The 18,622-nt window shown below is 46.9% G+C and overlaps 1 protein-coding gene across 1 annotated transcript in view; it reads left to right on the forward strand.

Annotated features, from left to right (window-relative positions):
- The first annotated feature begins 237 nt into the window (after nt 1-237).
- Nucleotides 238-18,622, forward strand: part of LOC144668165 (mitochondrial adenyl nucleotide antiporter SLC25A24-like) — a 75,255-nt gene continuing 56,870 nt past the window's right edge. Inside the window, exons 1-2 of the mRNA XM_078529917.1 lie at nt 238-426; nt 9,860-10,027. Coding sequence (XP_078386043.1) covers nt 238-426; nt 9,860-10,027 — 357 coding nt within the window. The remainder of the gene's footprint in view (nt 427-9,859; nt 10,028-18,622) is intronic.

Here is an 18,622-nt window from a genome sequence, read left to right on the forward strand (position 1 = left end):
CAAAGCAGAACAGAAACTAGTATCCACAGACAAAGCTCCACACCTGGAGCCACAGGAGGACATTCTGGACCTTGCATTATTCTGACAAGAAGGTGGATGAGGACAGAGAGCAGACTATTACTGACCACAGTGACTGATCAGAGGAAGAAATTCTGGGCCTTGCACTATTTTTTGAAGAGGGAGTGGATGAGGATGATACCCAGGATATCACTAATGAGTGTGACCAGGACATTACTGATGGATGTGACCAGGGATGCCAATCTACCTGATTATTCTGGTAAGGACACCGATGACCTCAAACATCCTGGTATAGGCGCTGACTTTCATAAAGAGCAACCAGGAATAGAAGCTCCAATAATGGCCAACGAGACAACGGCAGAACACAAAGCTGATTCCCCAAACTCTGAAGTCAAGGCTGAAGATGAAGTAACTGAAACTGCTGATACACTAGAGACTGGTCTCATACACACTTCACATGTCCAAGGAAATGTAACTTTTCGGAATCTAGCCGAAACAGCAGAACAACAACCTGACTGAGTAAAACATGATATGATAACAGAGGCTGAGGTGACACTCAGCTCTATTCCAGATGTTGCCTTGAGTGTGGAAGCTCTCAATGCTAATCCTTAGTAAGCTCACACTGAGGTGAAAGCAGTGTGTACACAAGTCGAACAACTATAAGCAAAAACACAAAACCCCACAGTATTAACAGAAGTAGCATTAACTATCACTTCAGAATAATCTTTCTTAATCTTTATTAACTATTCTTAATTCTTAAATGAAACATTGGGAGTGCATAGCACTTCATTCTGGGTACAGGAACCATTAGATGTACTGAAGCAATGGACACTTTTGCCAGGCGATGAAATTGCTGGATCAGAAGCTTGTAAACCCACTACAGCTGTACAAACCCTCCCAGAAGCTGACCAAGTCTCATTCCTTCAAGAAAGAGCTGTCAGCAGCAGGACCTCTAATTGGGATACAAAGCAAGAGAAGAAACACAGAAACATAGGAGCAGGAGTAGGCCATTCGGCCCTTCGAGCCTGCTCCGCCATTCAATATGATCGTGGCTGATCTTCTATCTCATTGCCACACTCCCGCGCTCTCCCCATGCTCCTTGACACCTTTAGAGTCTAGAATTCTATCTATTTCCTCCTTAAATATATTCAGTGATGACTTCCGCAGGCTTCTGTGGTAGAGAATTCTGAGGTTCACCAGCCTCTGAGAGAAGAATTTTCTCCTCATCTCAGTCCTAAATGGTCTACCCCACTGACGAAAACATCTGTTCATCATCTTTATGATGTACACCAGAAACAGGAGTCTCTGTCGACTGATTAAAGTCTGTTCCAGGAAGAATACGGAGAATATACATCCTACACACCATTCAAGGGAGCTGAGAACGCAGTTGGAGATTGATACTGCCAGAGACTGTGGTGGTAGGGGAGGGGGTGGGCGGAAGTGGAGTAGGGTGTGTAAATAGGTAATGAGCAGAATGAAAGACTTGGGACAGATGTAGTATAAAAGGTAATAGCGAATATACATCATCAGTGATGTCAGATCACTGGAACTCAGAGAGAGATGCTTCTGGAAGGAGTCTCATGCCTATCTATCCCTGAGCATAGTTGTAAATAGTTAATAAATATTTGGAAGTTCCTGGATGCCTTGTTTCAAGTTGTCTCTGCCAAACACGCTGGGGCCATTTCTGATGTTACTTCAGGACACAGCACAGGAAGAAGTTTATTGATATAACGTGAGTTGTTGAGGTTAGTGAGTTCATCTTCAAATACCACATCGTACCAACTACACCATTAGCCTCATCTACTGCTCAATTCACCACATCCAATCATTCATTTCCCAACAATCTCTATCAATACACAATCCTACAATTTGTATGCTTTATCTCACACTCCTACACTCAGCACAGTTACAAGCTTCACACCCACAACTTCCAGTTCCTACTCACTAAACACCATAGGGTAATATAGGAGCCAGTACCTCGGAGAGCGAGGTCACACAATAGTTCTGCTGCAGTCACATGAGGACTTTGATGGACCAGGTTACAGGTGAAGGCTGATGGGAGTACATAACCAAATACTTCATCACTGGAAATCCTGCCAGAAAGCTTGGGTTCAATGTCGAGAAGCATGGAGGAAGCCAGCATTGATTTGGTACAGGGAGTTTTCATCCTTTCCAAAATGTTCCATTTTGTGGGCTATCTCAATCATCACACCTGTGGGATGCACCATGCAGTGTCTGATGGCCAATATCACAGCTCCCATTGCAGCACAAACAGCTTCTATCCTAGGTCTTAGTGTTGTAGTGGAAGCTCAGACAGTTGCTGTCATGGCTGTGGATGCCTCTGTTCAAAGGAAGAGATGGAGAAGAAAAGGTGGAGAGAGCGATAGAGAGAGATGTAGAGAGAGAGAAAGGGCAGGGTACCACAGCAATCCAGTCCATTGTCTATTTGTCATCATCATCAGATGTCCCTCAATTAGAGGATGGTGCCAACAGATCAGGAGGATTGCTGAGGTACAGTCCGGGAGAGACAGCGGCTCCATGGAGTACGAATCTGCCGACCTCTCTCAGGATGACAGCATCCATGCTCCACTCCACCAGTGACCTTGCTGTTACCTGTCAGCCCAGACTGCTCCAGCCCAGGCCGAGATGCTGCAGTCTGAACCCAGGCCTTTTAGACCCGGAGCTGCTGGAGGGTGTCCCCCAAGACCATCTGCAGTCTCCCCCAGTGAAAGTCAGAGCCTTCCACCAGCCACTCTGCAGTGACTGGAGAAGCACTGAGTAGGAGCAATAGGACAGGGAAAGACACACGGAATACAGACACTCAAGGAATACAGAAGGGTGATTAGTTTATTTTTGGATGCAGTATGCAATTATTGAATTTATAAAATTGGATTCGATTGTGTATTTTCAACTGGTTTTTATTTTGGTGTTGTTGGAAAGGGGACAATGTGATGTTCAGTGATAGAGGAAAGGTAAGAAGCTCGGGACTGTTGGTGAGTTGCAAGTTAGGTTGAGGTCACTGGTATCGCTCATGAATTATTTTGCAGGAGGGAGGGCTTTATATTACTGGAATATTGGAGCCAGTGCTCAAGGATGTGGGACCTGTACAGGTTGAGGTGAGTCGCACCTCAATGGAGCTGGGACCAATGACCTACTGGGATGGTTTACCAGTGTTGTAGGGAGGGTTTAAACTAACTTGGTAGGGGGATGGGAAGCAGGATGCAGCATTAGAAAGGAGAAACAAGGTGAGCAACAGATTGGGAGAAGCAACTAGCACTGGAATAAGAAATAGTAAGAGTATTATCTGGGGTCAGAGAAAGAGGGAATGCAATAAAGTCTAAATTAGGTTACAGTATATGTATGTAAAATACACATAATATGGTAAGTAATGCAGGCACAAATAGTCAAATGGGAAAATGATGTTCTGGTGATCATGGGAGACTGGCTGAAAAACTGCCGGACTGACTACTAAATATTCCTGGATAAAAGATGTTGAGAACGAAAGGAGGAGAGGTGGCAGTGGGCGTTAAGGAGAACATTAAGTGCTGGAGAGTAGCAGCAGTGTGTACCATCGACAAGATGCACTGCAGGAACTCACCAAGACTCCTTAGACAGCACCTTCCAAACCCACGACCACTATCATCTAGAAGGACAAGGGCAGCAGATAGATGGGAACACCACCGCCTGGAAGTTCCTCTCCAAGTCAGTCACCATCCTGACTTGGAAATATATCACCGTTCCTTCACTGTCACTAGGTCAAAATCCTTGAACTCCCTCCCCAACAGCACTGTGGGTGTACCTACACCACATGGACTGCAGCGGCTCAAAAAGACAACTCACCACCACCTTCTCAAGCGCAATTAGGGATGGGCAATAAATGCTGGCCCAGCCAGCGAAGCCCACATCCCATGAATGAATAAATGAAAAAGAGGGAGGATGTCTTGGATTCAAGGACTGAATCTGTTCAGCTAGTGATAAGAAACAGTAGAGGTACATGACTGGTTGTATTCTGTAGGCCACCAACTAGTGGGAAAAGAGGAAGTTACAGAGAGGTGCAAAAACTATAGAGTGGTTAAAATGGGGGACTTCAAATATCCTAATATAGACAATTAATGTAATAGTGCAAAAGGCAGAGGGGGAAGAGTGTGTTCAGGAGAATTTTCTTAGTCAGAATATTTCATGTCCACAGGAGGCATTGCTGGATCTGGTTCTGGGAATGAGGCAGGTCAGAGAGATCACTTGTCAGTCGGGGAAATTTTAGGTAACAATGATCACAGTATCATATTAGTTTAGGTTAGCTATTTCACAGGATAAAGAAACATTTAGAGTAAAAAAAAATTGAAGGCGGGCCAACCTCAGTGGGGCAAGAACAGATCCATCCCAAATGAGTTTGAATTAAAGGTTGGCAAGCGAAATTGTAATGAAACAAATGGGGGTATCTTTAAAAAGGAGATAGTTTGGGTACTGTCAAGGTGCATTTGCATCAGAGGGAAAGGTAGGACAAACAAACCACCGGGAGGAAGCACTGAGGTGATGGTGTAATGGTATTCCAATCCAGAGAAGAATGCTCTGGGGACCCGGGTTCGAATCCTGCTATGGCAGATAGTGCAATTTGAATACAGTAAGAAATCAGGAATTAAAAGTCTAATGATGACCTTGAAACCATTGTTGATTGTGTAAAAACCCATCTGGTTCACTAATGTCCTTTAGAGAAGGAAATCTGCTGGCCTACATGTGACTCCAGACTCCAATGTGGGTTGGCTTGGCTCTGAAATGGCCCAGCAAGCCACTCAGTTGTTACGCAGTCACAAAAAAGGAATGAAACCTGGTATCAACCTCGGCACAGGAAACGACAACAGTAATCACAGCACTGTCAACCCTCCAAAGTCCTCCTTACTAACATCTGGTAGAGCGGTCTCACAGACTAGTCAAGCAACAGCCTGACATAGTCATTCTTGTGGAATCATACCTTACAGATAATGTCTCAGACACCACCATCCCTGGCAGGACAGACAAGCAGAGGTGGTGGCACAGTGGTATACAGTCGGGAGGGAGTTGCCCTGGGAGTCCTCAGCAGCAACTCCTGATCCCAGGAAATCTCATGGCATCAGGTCAAACATGGGCAAGGGAACCACCTGCTGATTACCACGTACTGCCCTCCCTCAGCTGATGAATCAATGCTCCCCTATGTTTAACACCACTTAGAGGAAGCACTGAGGGTGGCAAGGATGCAGAATGTACTCTGGGTGGAGGACTTCAATGTACATCATCATGAGTGGCTTGGTAACACCACTACTGGCTGAGTCCTAAATGTCATAGCTGCTAGACTGGGTCTGCAGCAGGTGGTGAGGGAACCAACAAGAGGGAAAAACATACTTGACCTCATCCTCACCAACCTGCTTGCTGCAGATGCATCTGTCCATGAGAGTATCGGTAGGAGTGACCACCGCACAGTCATTATAGAGACGAAGTCCTGCCTTCACATTGAGGATATCCTCCATCATGTTGTGTGGCACAACCACAGTGCTAAATGGGATAGATTTCAAACAGATCTAGTAACTCAAGACTGGGCATCCATGAGGCGCTGTGGGCCATCAGCAGAAGCAGAATTGTACTCGAACACAATCTGTAAACTCATAGCCCAGCAAATCCCCCACTCTACCATTACCATCAAGCCCGGGGATCAGCCCTGGTTCAATGAAGAGTGCAGGAGGGTATGTCAGGAGCAGCAACAGGCATACCGAAAAATGAGGTGTCAACCTGGTGAAGTTACAACACAGGACTACTTGTGTGCCAAGCAGCAAGTGATTGACATAGCTAGGTGATCCCTCAACCAACGGATCAGATCTAAACTCTGCAGTCCTGCCACATCCAGTTGTGAATGGTGGTGGATTAAACAACTCACTTGAGGAGGAGGCTCTACAAATATCTACATCCTCAATGATGGGGGAGTCCAGCACGTCAGTGCTAATGAAACATTTGCTACAATCTTCAGCTAGAAGTGCTGAGTGGATGATCCATCTCGGCCTCCTCCGGAGGTCACCAGCATCACAGATGCCAGTCTTCTGCCAATTTGATTCACTCCACGTGATATCAAGGTACTGCTGAAGGCAAAGGCTATGGGCCCTGACAATATTCCGGCAATACTACTGAAGACTTGTGCTCCAGAACTTGCCGCATCCATAACCAAGCTGTTCCAGTACAGCTACAACACTGGCATCTACCTTGCTATATGTAGAATTGCCCAGGAATGTCCTGTACACAAAAAGCAGGACAAATCCAACCCAGTCAATTACCGTCCCATCAGCCTACTCTCCATCATCAGTAAGGTAATGGAAGGGGTCATCAACAGTGCTATCAAGCGGCACTTGCTTATTGCTTAGCAATAACCTGTTCACTGATGCCCAGTTTGGGTTCCGCCAGGGCCACTCAGCTCCTGACCTCACTACAGCCTTGGTTCAAACATGGACAAAAGAGCTGAACTCCCGAGGTGAAGTGAGAGTGACTGCCCTTGACATCAAGGCAGCATTTGACCGAGTGTGGCATCAAGGAACCCTAGCAAAACTGGAGTCAATTGGGGTCTGAGGGAAAACTCTCCGCTGGTTGGAGTCATACCCAGCACAAAGGAAGATGGTTGTGGTTGTAGGAGGTCAGTCATCTCAGCTCCAGGACATCACTGCAGGAGTTCCTCAGGGTAGTGTCCTCAGTCCAATCATCTTCAGCTGCTCTATCAGTGATTTTCCTTCCATCATAAGGTCAGAAATGGGGATGTTCGCTGATGATTGCACAATGTTCTGCACCATTCATGACTCCTCAGATACTGAAGCAGTCCATGTCCAAATGCAGCAAGACCTGAACAATATCCAGGCTTGGGCTGACAAGTGGCAAGTAACAGTCACGTCACAAAAGTGTCAGGCAATGACCATCTCCAACAAGAGAGAATCCAACCATCACCCCTTGATGTTCAATGGCATTACCATCACTGAATCCCCCACTATCAACATCCTGGGGGTTACCATTGACCAGAAACTGAACTGGACTAACCATATAAATACTGTGGCTACAAGAGCAGGTCAGAGGCTGGGAATCGTGCGACGAGTAACTCACTTCCTGACTCCCCAAAGCCTGTCCACCATCTAAAAGGCACAAGTCAGGAGTGTGATGAAATACTCTCCACTTGCCTGGATAAGTGCACAACACTCAAGAAGCTCGACACTATCCAGGACAAAGCAGCCCGCTTGATTGGCACCACATCCACAAACATTCACACCTCCCACCACCGACACACAGTAGCATCAGTGTGTACCATCTATAAGATGCACTGCAGGAATTCACCAAGGCTCCTTAGACAGCACCTTCCAAACCCACAACCATCTAGAAGGACAAGGGCAGCAAATCGATGGGAACACCAGCACCTGGAAGTTCCCCTCCAAGCCACACATCATCCTGTCTCGGAAATATGTTGCAGTTCTTCACTGTTGCTGGGTCAAAATCCTGGAACTCCCTTCCTAACAGCACTGTGGGTGTACCTATACCACATGGACTGCAGCAGTTCAAGAAGGCAGCTCACCACCATCTTCTCAAAGGCAACTAGGGATGGAAAATAAAAATGCTGGCCCAACCAGCGACGCCCACATCCCGTGAATGAATAACAAAAAAATTCAGAGCTACTTAGATAATGAGAGAGAGTCAGATGAAGCAGAAAAAGGGTGTATATCACAGATGTCAGGTTGATAATACAAGCGAGAACCAGGCTGAATATAGAAAATTCACAGGGGAAGTGAGAAAGGAAATCAGAGAGGCAAAGAGAGAGAATGAGAAGAGACTGGCAGCTAACTGAAAAGACAACCCAAAAGTCTTCTATAATCACATAAGTAAGAGGAGTGGGAACATAGGAAAACAAGAATAGGAGTAGTTGCATAATGGTATTGTCACTGGACTAGTATTCCAGAATCCCAGAGTAATGCACCGGAGACCCGGGTTCCAATCCCACCAATGCAGGTGGTGAAATTTGAATCCAATAAAAATCTGGAATTAAAAGTCTGATGATGACCATGAAACCATTACCCATTGTTGTAAAAGCCCATCTGATTAACTGATGTCTTTTCTGAGAAGGAAATCTGCTGTCCTTATCTGGTCTGGCCTACATGTGACTCCAGACCCTTAGAAATGCCCTCTGAATAAGGGTAATTAGGGATGGGAAATAAATGCCAGAAATGCCCGCCACCCATGAATGAATATAAAAAGGGTAGTAGGCCATTCAGCCCATTGAGCCTGCTCAGCCCTTCAATGAGATCACAGCTGATCATCTACCTCAATGCCACTTTCCCACACGACCTCCACATCCCTTGATGTCATTCAACTCCAGAAATCTATCGATTTCTGTTTTAAACATGCTCAATGATTTAGCTTCCACAGCCTCTGGGGTACAGAGTTCCTACCCTTGATAATCTTTCACCCCCTTGCTCTGCCTTAAAGGCATCTGAGGACTCTGTCTCAACCATTTTTTGAGGAAGAGAATGCCAAAGGCTCACGACCCTCTGAGAGAAAAATCTTCCCACATCTCGATCCCGAATGGGCTTCCCCTTGTTTTGAAATAGTGACCCTGAGTTCTAGATTCTCCCACAAGAGGCAAGACCCTTTCCACATTCACACAATTAAGTCCCCTCAGGATCTTATATGTTTCAATCAAGTCGCCTCTTACTCTTCTAAACTCCAGTGGATACAAGCCTCACCTGTCCAGCCAAACCTCTCATTCCAGGTTTTAGTCTAGTAAGCCTTCTCTGAAATGCTTCTAATGAATTTACATCTTTCCTTAAATAAGGAGACCAATACTGTACACAGTACTCCAGATATGGTCTCACCAGTGCCCTGTACAACTGAAGCATAACCTCCCTACTTTTGTATTCAATTCCTCTCACAATAAATGATAACATTCTATTAGCTTTCCTAATTACTTGCTGTACCTGCATATTAACCTTTTGTGATTCATGCACTAGGACACCCAGATCCCTCTGCATCTCAGAGCTCTGCAATCTCTCACCATTTAGATAATAAGCTTCTTTTTTATTCTTCCTGCCAAAATGGACAATTTCACATTTTCCTACTTTATACTCCATTTGCCAGATCTTTGCCCACTCACTTAACCGATCTATATCCTTTGTAACCTCCTTAGGCCCTCTTCACAACTTACTTTCCTACCTACCTTTATGTCATCAGCAAATTTAGTAACCGTACCATTGGTCCCTTCATCCACAAATGTATGTAACTGCACTGATCCCTGGGAGAGTGAGGGTATGAGGGAAGTTTGAGGGCTCTCTCGGGGGAGTGGAGGGTGTAAGGGAGAGTGGAGGGTGTAGTGGCAGAATGGGGGTATGGGGAGAGTGTGGAGGTGTAGTGGAGGAGGGTGGGGTGTAGGGGAAAGAATTTGAACTGTTCCATTTGCTGTAACATTGGAAGGTTAGGGTAGTAGGGACTGGGATGGGGGAGTGCAGGCTGCAACTGAATAAAATATCACAGTAACCGTTCCAGCTGGTGTCTGTTCTGAAGACTGAGAAAATTGCCCTTTGACCTAATTATGTGGCTCTGATAGAAGCACTGAGACGCAATTTTAAATGTGATGTAGAAATGGAGGGGCTTACTAGCTGTCAGTAAGAGGTAATCATTGTCGGAGAGACTCTTCTACTGGTGTCCATCCCCTCCTGATGTTCATCAATATGAACATTGATCTTAAACATCAATACTGGTCTCCAGAGGATGGGTTATCAATGGAGTGCGAATAAAGAAACAAGTTTGGAGGATACAACGACATTTCTCTAACCTTCATCTTTTATGTTTACAGTTTCACTACTACAGCTCTGGGTCATTTGGAGGGTTCCTTATCCCTGATTCTATAACTGGTAACCCATATGCTCCAACCTGGTGGAAGCAGTTGCTAGCAGGAGGGATAGCTGGAGCAGTGTCCCGTACCTCGACTGCCCCCCTTGACAGACTCAAAATCTACATCCAGGTAAAACATGAAAAATGGTGGGAACCAGGAACTTAGGCCAGGGTTTTTAGAATGGCAGGGTTTCCCTTCACACCACCTGAGGAGTTAGTGCCCAACGCATCACTGCCAATACCGGCTGCCCAGCAGTATTAATGCTCCAAGGAGTGTTAATTGACTGGAGATGGGACTTTTGCCCCTCAGTCAGGAGAATGTCCCACCTTAGAGAACTCTAGTCCCAACAGCACCAGAAGCTGTAGTACAGGATTGTGACTGCAAGTCCCAGGAGTCCAGGACCAGGTAAGTGTGGAGGTCTCCAGGGAGGGGAGGTGAGGCCCAGGGTGTGGGTAGAGGGGGTGGGTGTGTTTGGTGGAGAGGCTGGTGGGGAGGGAGCACCCACAGGGCCCAGACCTTGTGGGGGAGGGGGGAGGGTGTGATGTTGTGAAGTCATTGATGGAGGTGCCTCCCCTTTCCCACCCGAGGGCTGAGCAGGGTCAATATCTGGGCTCACCCCTGTCCCTAAGCTCCTCCCACCAGTCTGCAAATTGAGGCTGGGTGGGAAACAGCCCATTCATTGGCCACTTAAGGATTGGCTACTTAAGGGCTTCAATTGGGGTAAGGGCGGGGTGGTGAGCCCAGGCCTCACCTGTCCCCCTGAAAAATTGCAGTCAGGCCGGGGCAGGCAGAAAGCCATCGGGAAGGCCATTCGATGCATTTTCCAGTCTCCCCCGCCTGTAAACCCACCTGCAGGGCAAAATCAAATTCCACTCCAATGCCCGTGATAAAGTGACTCACAGAAATGATTCTACAGAAGCCATGTAGCCCAGTCAGCAAAGCTCTGAACTGGACTATCTATCATCACCCTACCCACCAGCGTTTTCCCAGATGCTTTGATGTTATTCCTTTACAAGCACATCGACTCCCTTAAGACTGATGTTATCAATCCTCCCTCAGTAGCAACCTGTGCTAAAACATTCCCATTCTAATAATCCTCTGCCTGAAAACATTTCTTCAAACTTCTCCATTCACTTTCCCACTGCTAATGCTCTAATTGTGTTATTCCCGTGTTAATGATTCAGTCGCCAGCGGCAACAATGGCTCATTCTTTACTGTCTCAAAACCTTTCAGAACTTGCAATTCCTCCAAGTGAATCAATAAGACCGTAAGACCATAAGACATAGGAGCAGAAATTAGGCCATTCGGCCCATCAAGTCTGCTCCGCCATTCAATCATTCAATCATTCAATCAACCCCATTCTCCTGCCTTCTCCCCATAACCTTTGATCCCTTACCAATCAAGAACCTATCTATCTCTCTCTTAAATACACTCAATGACCTGGCCTCCACAGCCTTCTGTGGCAATGAATTCCATAGATTCACCACTCTCTGGCTAAAGAAGTTTCTCCTCATCTCTGTTCTAAAAGGTCTTCCCTTTACTCTGAGGCTGTGCCCTCGGGTCCTAGTCTCTCCTATTAATGGAAACATCTTCCCCACGTCCACTCTATCCAGGCCTTTCAGTATTCTGTAAGTTTCAATCAGATCCCCCCTCATCCTTCTAAACTCCATCGAGTATAGACCCAGAGTCCTCAAACATTCCTCATATGTTAAGCCTTTCATTCCTGGGATCATTCTCGTGAACCTCCTCTGGACCCTCTCCAGGGCCAGCACATCCTTCCTGAGATACGGGGCCCAAAATTGCTCACAATATTCTAAATGTGGTCTGACCAGAGCCTTATAAAGCCTCAGCAGCACATCCCTGCTTTTATATTCTAGTCCTCTCGAAATAAATGCCAACATTGCATTTGCCTTCCTAACTACCGACTCAACCTGCAAATTAACCTTAAGAGAATCCTGGACGAGGACTCCCAAGTCCCTTTGCACTCCAAGTTTCTGAATTCTCTCCCCATTTAGAAAATAGTCCATGCCTCTATTCCTCCTACCAAAGTGCATGACCTCACACTTCCCCACGTTGTATTCCATCTGCCACTTCTTTGCCCATTCTCCTAACCTGTCCAAATCCTTCTGCAGCCTCCCCACCTCCTCAATACTACCTGTCCCTCCACCTATCTTTGTATCATCTGCAAACTTAGCCAGGATGCCCTCAGTTCCTTCATCAAAGTATTGTTTCCATACAGAAAGAATCTATTTACACCTTGATCTAGTGCTGTCTCCCTCACAGCTCTCAATCCCATTGCTCGCACCTTTCCCTGGATCCCTTAATATTTATATACTTCCTGTTTATAAACTGTTCTGAATTCTACCTTCCTCAATGTTTCTGGTTAGCCATGACCAGATTCTTTTTTATGTTCGTTCCCAAGATATGGAGGTCGCTGGCTGGGCCAGCATTTATTGCCCATTCCTAGTTGCCCTTGAGAAGGTGGCGGTGAGCTGCCTTCTTGAACCGCTGCAGTCCAAGTGGTGTAGGCACACCCACAGTGCTGTTAGGGAGGGAGTTCCAGGATTTTGACCCAGCAACGGTGAAGGAACGGTGATATATTTCCAAGTCAGGATGATGTCTGGCTTGGAGGGGAACCTCCAGGAGGTGGTGTTCCCATCTATCTGCTGCCCTTGTCCTTCTAGATGGTTGTGGGTTTGGAAGGTGCTGTCTAAGGAGCCTTGGTGAGTTCCTGCAGTGCATCTTGTAGATGGTACACACTGCTGCTACTGTGCGTCGGTGGTGGAGGAAGTGAATGTTTGTGGATGTGGTGCCAATCAAGCAGCTGCTTTGTCTGGGATGGTGTCGAGCTTCTCAAGTGTTATTGGAGCTGCACTCATCCAGGCAAGTGGGGAGTATTTCATCACACTCCTGACTTGTGCCTTGTAGATGGTGGACTTTGGGGGGTAAGGAGGTGAGTTACTCGCTGCAGGATTCCCAACCTCTGCCCTACTCTCATAGGCACAGTATTTACTGTGATAAAAACAAAAAACTACTGCGGATGAGTCAGTTCTGTTGAAGGGTCGTGAGGACTCGAAAAGTCGACTCTTTTCTTCTCCACCGATGCTGCCAGACCTGCTGAGTTTTTGCAGGTAATTCTGTTTTTGTACAGTATTTACTGTATTTGCTGGAGATCTTAAATAAAACAGAAAATGCTGGAAAATCTCAGCAGGTCAGGCAGCATTTTTAAAAAATGATTCTTTGATGGGACATGAGCATCACTGGCAAGGCCAGCATTTGTTGCCCATCCCTAATTGCCCTTGAAAAATCCTTTCAGGAAGCAATTAAGAGTCAACTACATTGTTGTAGGTCTGGAGTCACATGTAGGCCAGACCAGGTAAGGACAGCAGATTTCCTTCCCTAAAGGACATTAGTGAACCAGATGGGGTTTTAGGGCAATTTATGATAGTTGTCATGGTCACTGTTACTGAGATTAGCTTTATATTGCAGATTTATTAACTGAATTCAAATTTCACCAGCTGCCGGGGTGGGATTGAAATCCATGTCCCTTGGGTCTCTATTCCAGCAACAATAGCACTATACATACCACTGACTCCCTCTCTGAAGAAGAGCCATACAGACTTGAAAGGTTAACTCTGTTTCTCTCTTCCCAGATTCTGCCAGGCCTGCTGAGTTCTTCCATCATTTTCTGTTTTATTTTATATTTTTGCAGGTTTCCTGTTTACTCTTGGATTTGTGGTGACCTGAACCTCACAACCCTTCACTGCTCTTCAGTGTCCCTTTTCTGTACTTAGAGGTTATCAGGCTAGTCCATTCTTTGGACTCAAGAGTTGCCCAGGATTGTGTGGTTTGGAGAGCACAGACATTTGACCAGCTCCTCCACAGAAACTTGTCTTTCCAGCCTCGCAATCAATTCTTGGGCATGGACTGCCACTACCTGATCTGTGGTGGAAGGACAGGTAGAAAGCAATTCATTAACAGCAACACCATGATCCTGGCTGGGGAATAGCTATCAGGTTGAAGCCACTGCTTAGAGTGGTAAAGTTATACAGCACAGAAACAGGCCCTTTGACCCATCATGTCAGTGTCAGCCATCAAGCACCTATCTATCCTAATCCCGCTTTCCAGCACTTGGCCCCTAGCCCTGTATGCTATGGAGTTTCAAGTGCTCATCTAAACACTTCTTAAATGTTGTGAGAATTCCTGCCTCTGCCACCCCCTCAGGCCGTGTGTTCCTGAGGGTCTAGGTGGGCTCCCGCTGTCCCTTAAACAACACAGGCAGCAGCTCTGAAGGTGACAGTGCTGTGAGATGGGAGAATCGAGAGAGCCAAAAGCTCTGCCTCTCCCAACATGTGACAGCTCTCCCGGAGCTCTTTAAACCTCCTCCCAACATCTCACAACTCTGGGGGCAAGAAAACCACAGAAAGAAGCCTTTCAGAGAGGGTCAGGGGGGAGCAGGATTAGAGAGAGAGAGAATGGTTTGGGCAGAGGGGGGTTACATACTTTGGGGAGAGGGGGTTACATACTCTGGGGAGAGGGGGTTACATACTCTGGGGAGAGGGGGTTACATACTCTGGGGAGAGGGGGGGTTACATACTCTGGGGAGAGGGGGTTACATACTTTGGGGAGAGGGGGTTACATACTCTGGGGAGAGGGGGTTACATACTCTGGGGAGAGGGGGTTACATACTCTGGGGAGAGGGGGGGTTACATACTCTGGGGAGAGGGGGTTACATACTCTGGGGAGAGGGGGTTACATACTCTGGGGAGAGGGGGTTACATACTCTGGGGAGAGGGGGTTACATACTCTGGGGAGAGGGGGGTTACATACTCTGGGGAGAGGGGGTTACATACTCTGGGGAGAGGGGGGGTTACATACTCTGGGGAGAGGGGGTTACATACTCTGGGGAGAGGGGGTTACATACTCTGGGGAGAGGGGGTTACATACTCTGGGGAGAGGGGGTTACATACTCTGGGGAGAGGGGGGTTACATACTCTGGGGAGAGGGGGTTACATACTCTGGGGAGCGGGGGTTACATACTCTGGGGAGAGGGGGGGTTACATACTCTGGGGAGAGGGGGTTACATACTCTGGGGAGAGGGGGGGTTACATACTCTGGGGAGAGGGGGTTACATACTCTGGGGAGAGGGGGGGTTACATACTCTGGGGAGAGGGGGTTACATACTCTGGGGAGAGGGGGTTACATACTCTGGGGAGAGGGGGTTACATACTCTGGGGAGAGGGGGTTACATACTTTGGGGAGAGGGGGTTACATACTTTGGGGAGAGGGGGTTACATACTCTGGGGAGAGGGGGTTACATACTCTGGGGAGAGGGGGTTACATACTCTGGGGAGAGGGGGTTACATACTCTGGGGAGAGGGGGGTTACATACTCTGGGGAGAGGGGGTTACATACTCTGGGGAGAGGGGGTTACATACTCTGGGGAGAGGGGGGTTACATACTCTGGGGAGAGGGGGTTACATACTCTGGGGAGAGGGGGTTACATACTCTGGGGAGAGGGGGTTACATACTCTGGGGAGAGGGGGTTACATACTCTGGGGAGAGGGGGGGTTACATACTCTGGGGAGAGGGGGTTACATACTCTGGGGAGAGGGGGTTACATACTCTGGGGAGAGGGGGGGTTACATACTCTGGGGAGAGGGGGGGTTACATACTCTGGGGAGAGGGGGTTACATACTCTGGGGAGAGGGGGTTACATACTCTGGGGAGAGGGGGGGTTACATACTCTGGGGAGAGGGGGGGTTACATACTCTGGGGAGAGGGGGGGTTACATACTCTGGGGAGAGGGGGTTACATACTCTGGGGAGAGGGGGTTACATACTCTGGGGAGAGGGGGTTACATACTCTGGGGAGAGGGGGTTACATACTCTGGGGAGAGGGGGTTACATACTTTGGGGAGAGGGGGTTACATACTCTGGGGAGAGGGGGGGTTACATACTCTGGGGAGAGGGGGTTACATACTCTGGGGAGAGGGGGTTACATACTCTGGGGAGAGGGGGTTACATACTCTGGGGAGAGGGGGTTACATACTCTGGGGAGAGGGGGGGTTACATACTCTGGGGAGAGGGGGGGTTACATACTCTGGGGAGAGGGGGGGTTACATACTCTGGGGAGAGGGGGTTACATACTCTGGGGAGAGGGGGGTTACATACTCTGGGGAGAGGGGGTTACATATTCTGGGGAGAGGGGGTTACATACTCTGGGGAGAGGGGGTTACATACTCTGGGGAGAGGGGGTTACATACTCTGGGGAGAGGGGGGGTTTCATACTCTGGGGAGAGGGGGTTACATACTCTGGGGAGAGAGGGTTACATACTCTGGGGAGAGGGGGGGTTACATACTCTGGGGAGAGGGGGGTTACATACTCTGGGGAGAGGGGGTTTCATACTCTGGGGAGAGGGGGTTACATACTCTGGGGAGCGGGGGCTTACAAACAGCTTGACCACATTAAATTCTGATTCAGCCTCACCTGGTGTTTTGTTTCCAATTCTGGGAACCTCACTTTAGGAAGGATGTGAAGACTTTAGAGAGAATGCAGAAAAGATTTATGGGAATGGTTCCAGGATGAGGGAATGGAATGGATTAGAGAAGTTGGGGCTGTTCTCCTTAGAGAAGAGAAGGCTGAGAGGAGATTTGACAGAGGTGGTGAAAATCATGAGGGGTCTGGACAGAGTAGATAGGGAGAAAATGTTCCCATTAGGCTGCGTACTTGGCATCTATCCTTTCCAAAGAAAGGTGCTACCCAGGTCATGGTGAAAGATGAGGTAGTTGAGGCACTTGATGGGATAAAAATTGATAAGGAGGGGGTGTTAGAAAGGCTGACTGTACTTAAAGTTGATAAATCCTCAAGACCAGATGACATGCATGTGAGGGTGGAAATTGCAGAGGCACTGGCCATAATTTTTCAATCCTCCTTAGATACAGGTGTGGTTCCAAAGAAATAGAGAATTGCAAATGTTATACTCTTGTTCAAAAAAAGGTATAAGGATAAGCCCAGCAACTACAGCCCAGTCAGTTTAACCTTGGTGATAGGGAAGCTTTTAGAAACTATAATAATGACTAGGCTATGGTGTACGGGGCACAATTTCAAGAACTGCGGATGACACAAAACTTGGAAGTATTGTGAATTTTGAGAAGGGTAATGTTAAACTTCAAAAGAACATAGACATAGAACATCAAAAACAGGTTCGGCCTCAGCTGAAGTATTGTGTTCAGTTCTGGGTGCTGCACTTTAGGAAGGATGTGAAGGCATTGGAGAGGGTGCAGAATATATTCATGAGAATGGTTCCTGGGATGAGGAACTTCAGCTAAGTAGATAGATTGGAGAAGTTGGGACTGTTTTCCTTGGAGAAGGTTGAGAGGAGATTTGATAGAGGTGTTCAAAATCATGAGGGGTCTGGACAGAGTAGATAGGGAAAAACTGTTCCCATTGGTGGAAGGATCAAGAAGTAGAGGGCACAGATTTAAGGTGACTGGTAAAGAAAGAAATGATGACATGAGGAAAATCTATTTTAGGCAGTGGGTGGTTAGGATCTGGAATGCACTGCCTGAAAGTGTGGTGGAGGCAGATTCAATCGAGGCGTTCACGGAGAATTAGATCATTGTCCGAAGAGAACAATTTTGCAGGGCTATGGGAAAAAGATTGGGGGGACTGGTACTAGATGATTTGCTCTTGACAAGAGCTAGCACAGGCATAATGGCCAGAATGGCCTCCTTCTATGCTTTAGCCAGTTTATGGTTCTTTAATTTTGTGCAGTAGAAAGCAGGAGTATCTGGAGACCATGAGAAGTTACAAAATGAAAATTTTGCAGATGTTGGAAACACCCAGCAGTTCAGGCTGCGTCTGTGAAGGGAGAAACAGTTAATGTTTCAGGCTGATGATCCATCATCAGAACAATCATTAGTACTGTTTACCACAGGCTTCCCTCAGTATAACTGATGCTCGAGTGTCTTGCTACGATCTCTGTAGAGACTGATCACTTAAAAAAAGAGATTCAAATTTCCAGTTATTAGCTGAACAAATATCCCAACAAGAATTCAGGTTTTGAAAATTTACTATAACAAATTACTAAAAAAAAATACACTATGATGAAACACTGTTTTCTTTTCGTAGACAACTTATACTTTGAACTACAGTGAAGAGATTCCCTATTTAACTTTTAGCAATGACTGTAACCTGATCTCAAAATTGTTCCCTTTGCTCTTTACACCACAGCAAACCCATTAGCCAGCATCTAGGTAAAAATGCTAATTAGCTAGCTGTGATCCCAACTCCCTTCCACCTTACAAATAAATGGACAGCACAACCCAATACCAACAACTTTCTAGGACTCAGAGAATCAGAAGACTCATCAGAAACAGGAGCGGGAATAGCCCATTCAGCCCATCAAACCTTCTGCACCATCCGGTTACATCCTGATCTGCTTGTGGGCTTAATTCCACCTCCCTGTCCCCCATGACCCTTGACTCCCTTGTATTTCAAAAATCTGTCTAACTCCAGCTTGTATATATTCAACTCCACTGCTCTCTGGAGAAGAGAATTGCAAAGACTACTAACAACCCTCTGAGAGAAGAAATTCCTCCTCACCTCTTTCTTAAATCAGAGACCCCTTATTTTTAAACTGTGTCCCCTAGTTCTAGATTCCCCCATGAGAGGGAACATCCTTTCAGCTATCTACCCTGTCAAGCCCCCTCAAAAGTTTAT

The sequence above is a fragment of the Cetorhinus maximus genome, chromosome 26, assembly GCF_964194155.1.
Source record: "Cetorhinus maximus chromosome 26, sCetMax3.hap1.1, whole genome shotgun sequence".
Lineage (NCBI taxonomy): Eukaryota > Metazoa > Chordata > Chondrichthyes > Lamniformes > Cetorhinidae > Cetorhinus > Cetorhinus maximus.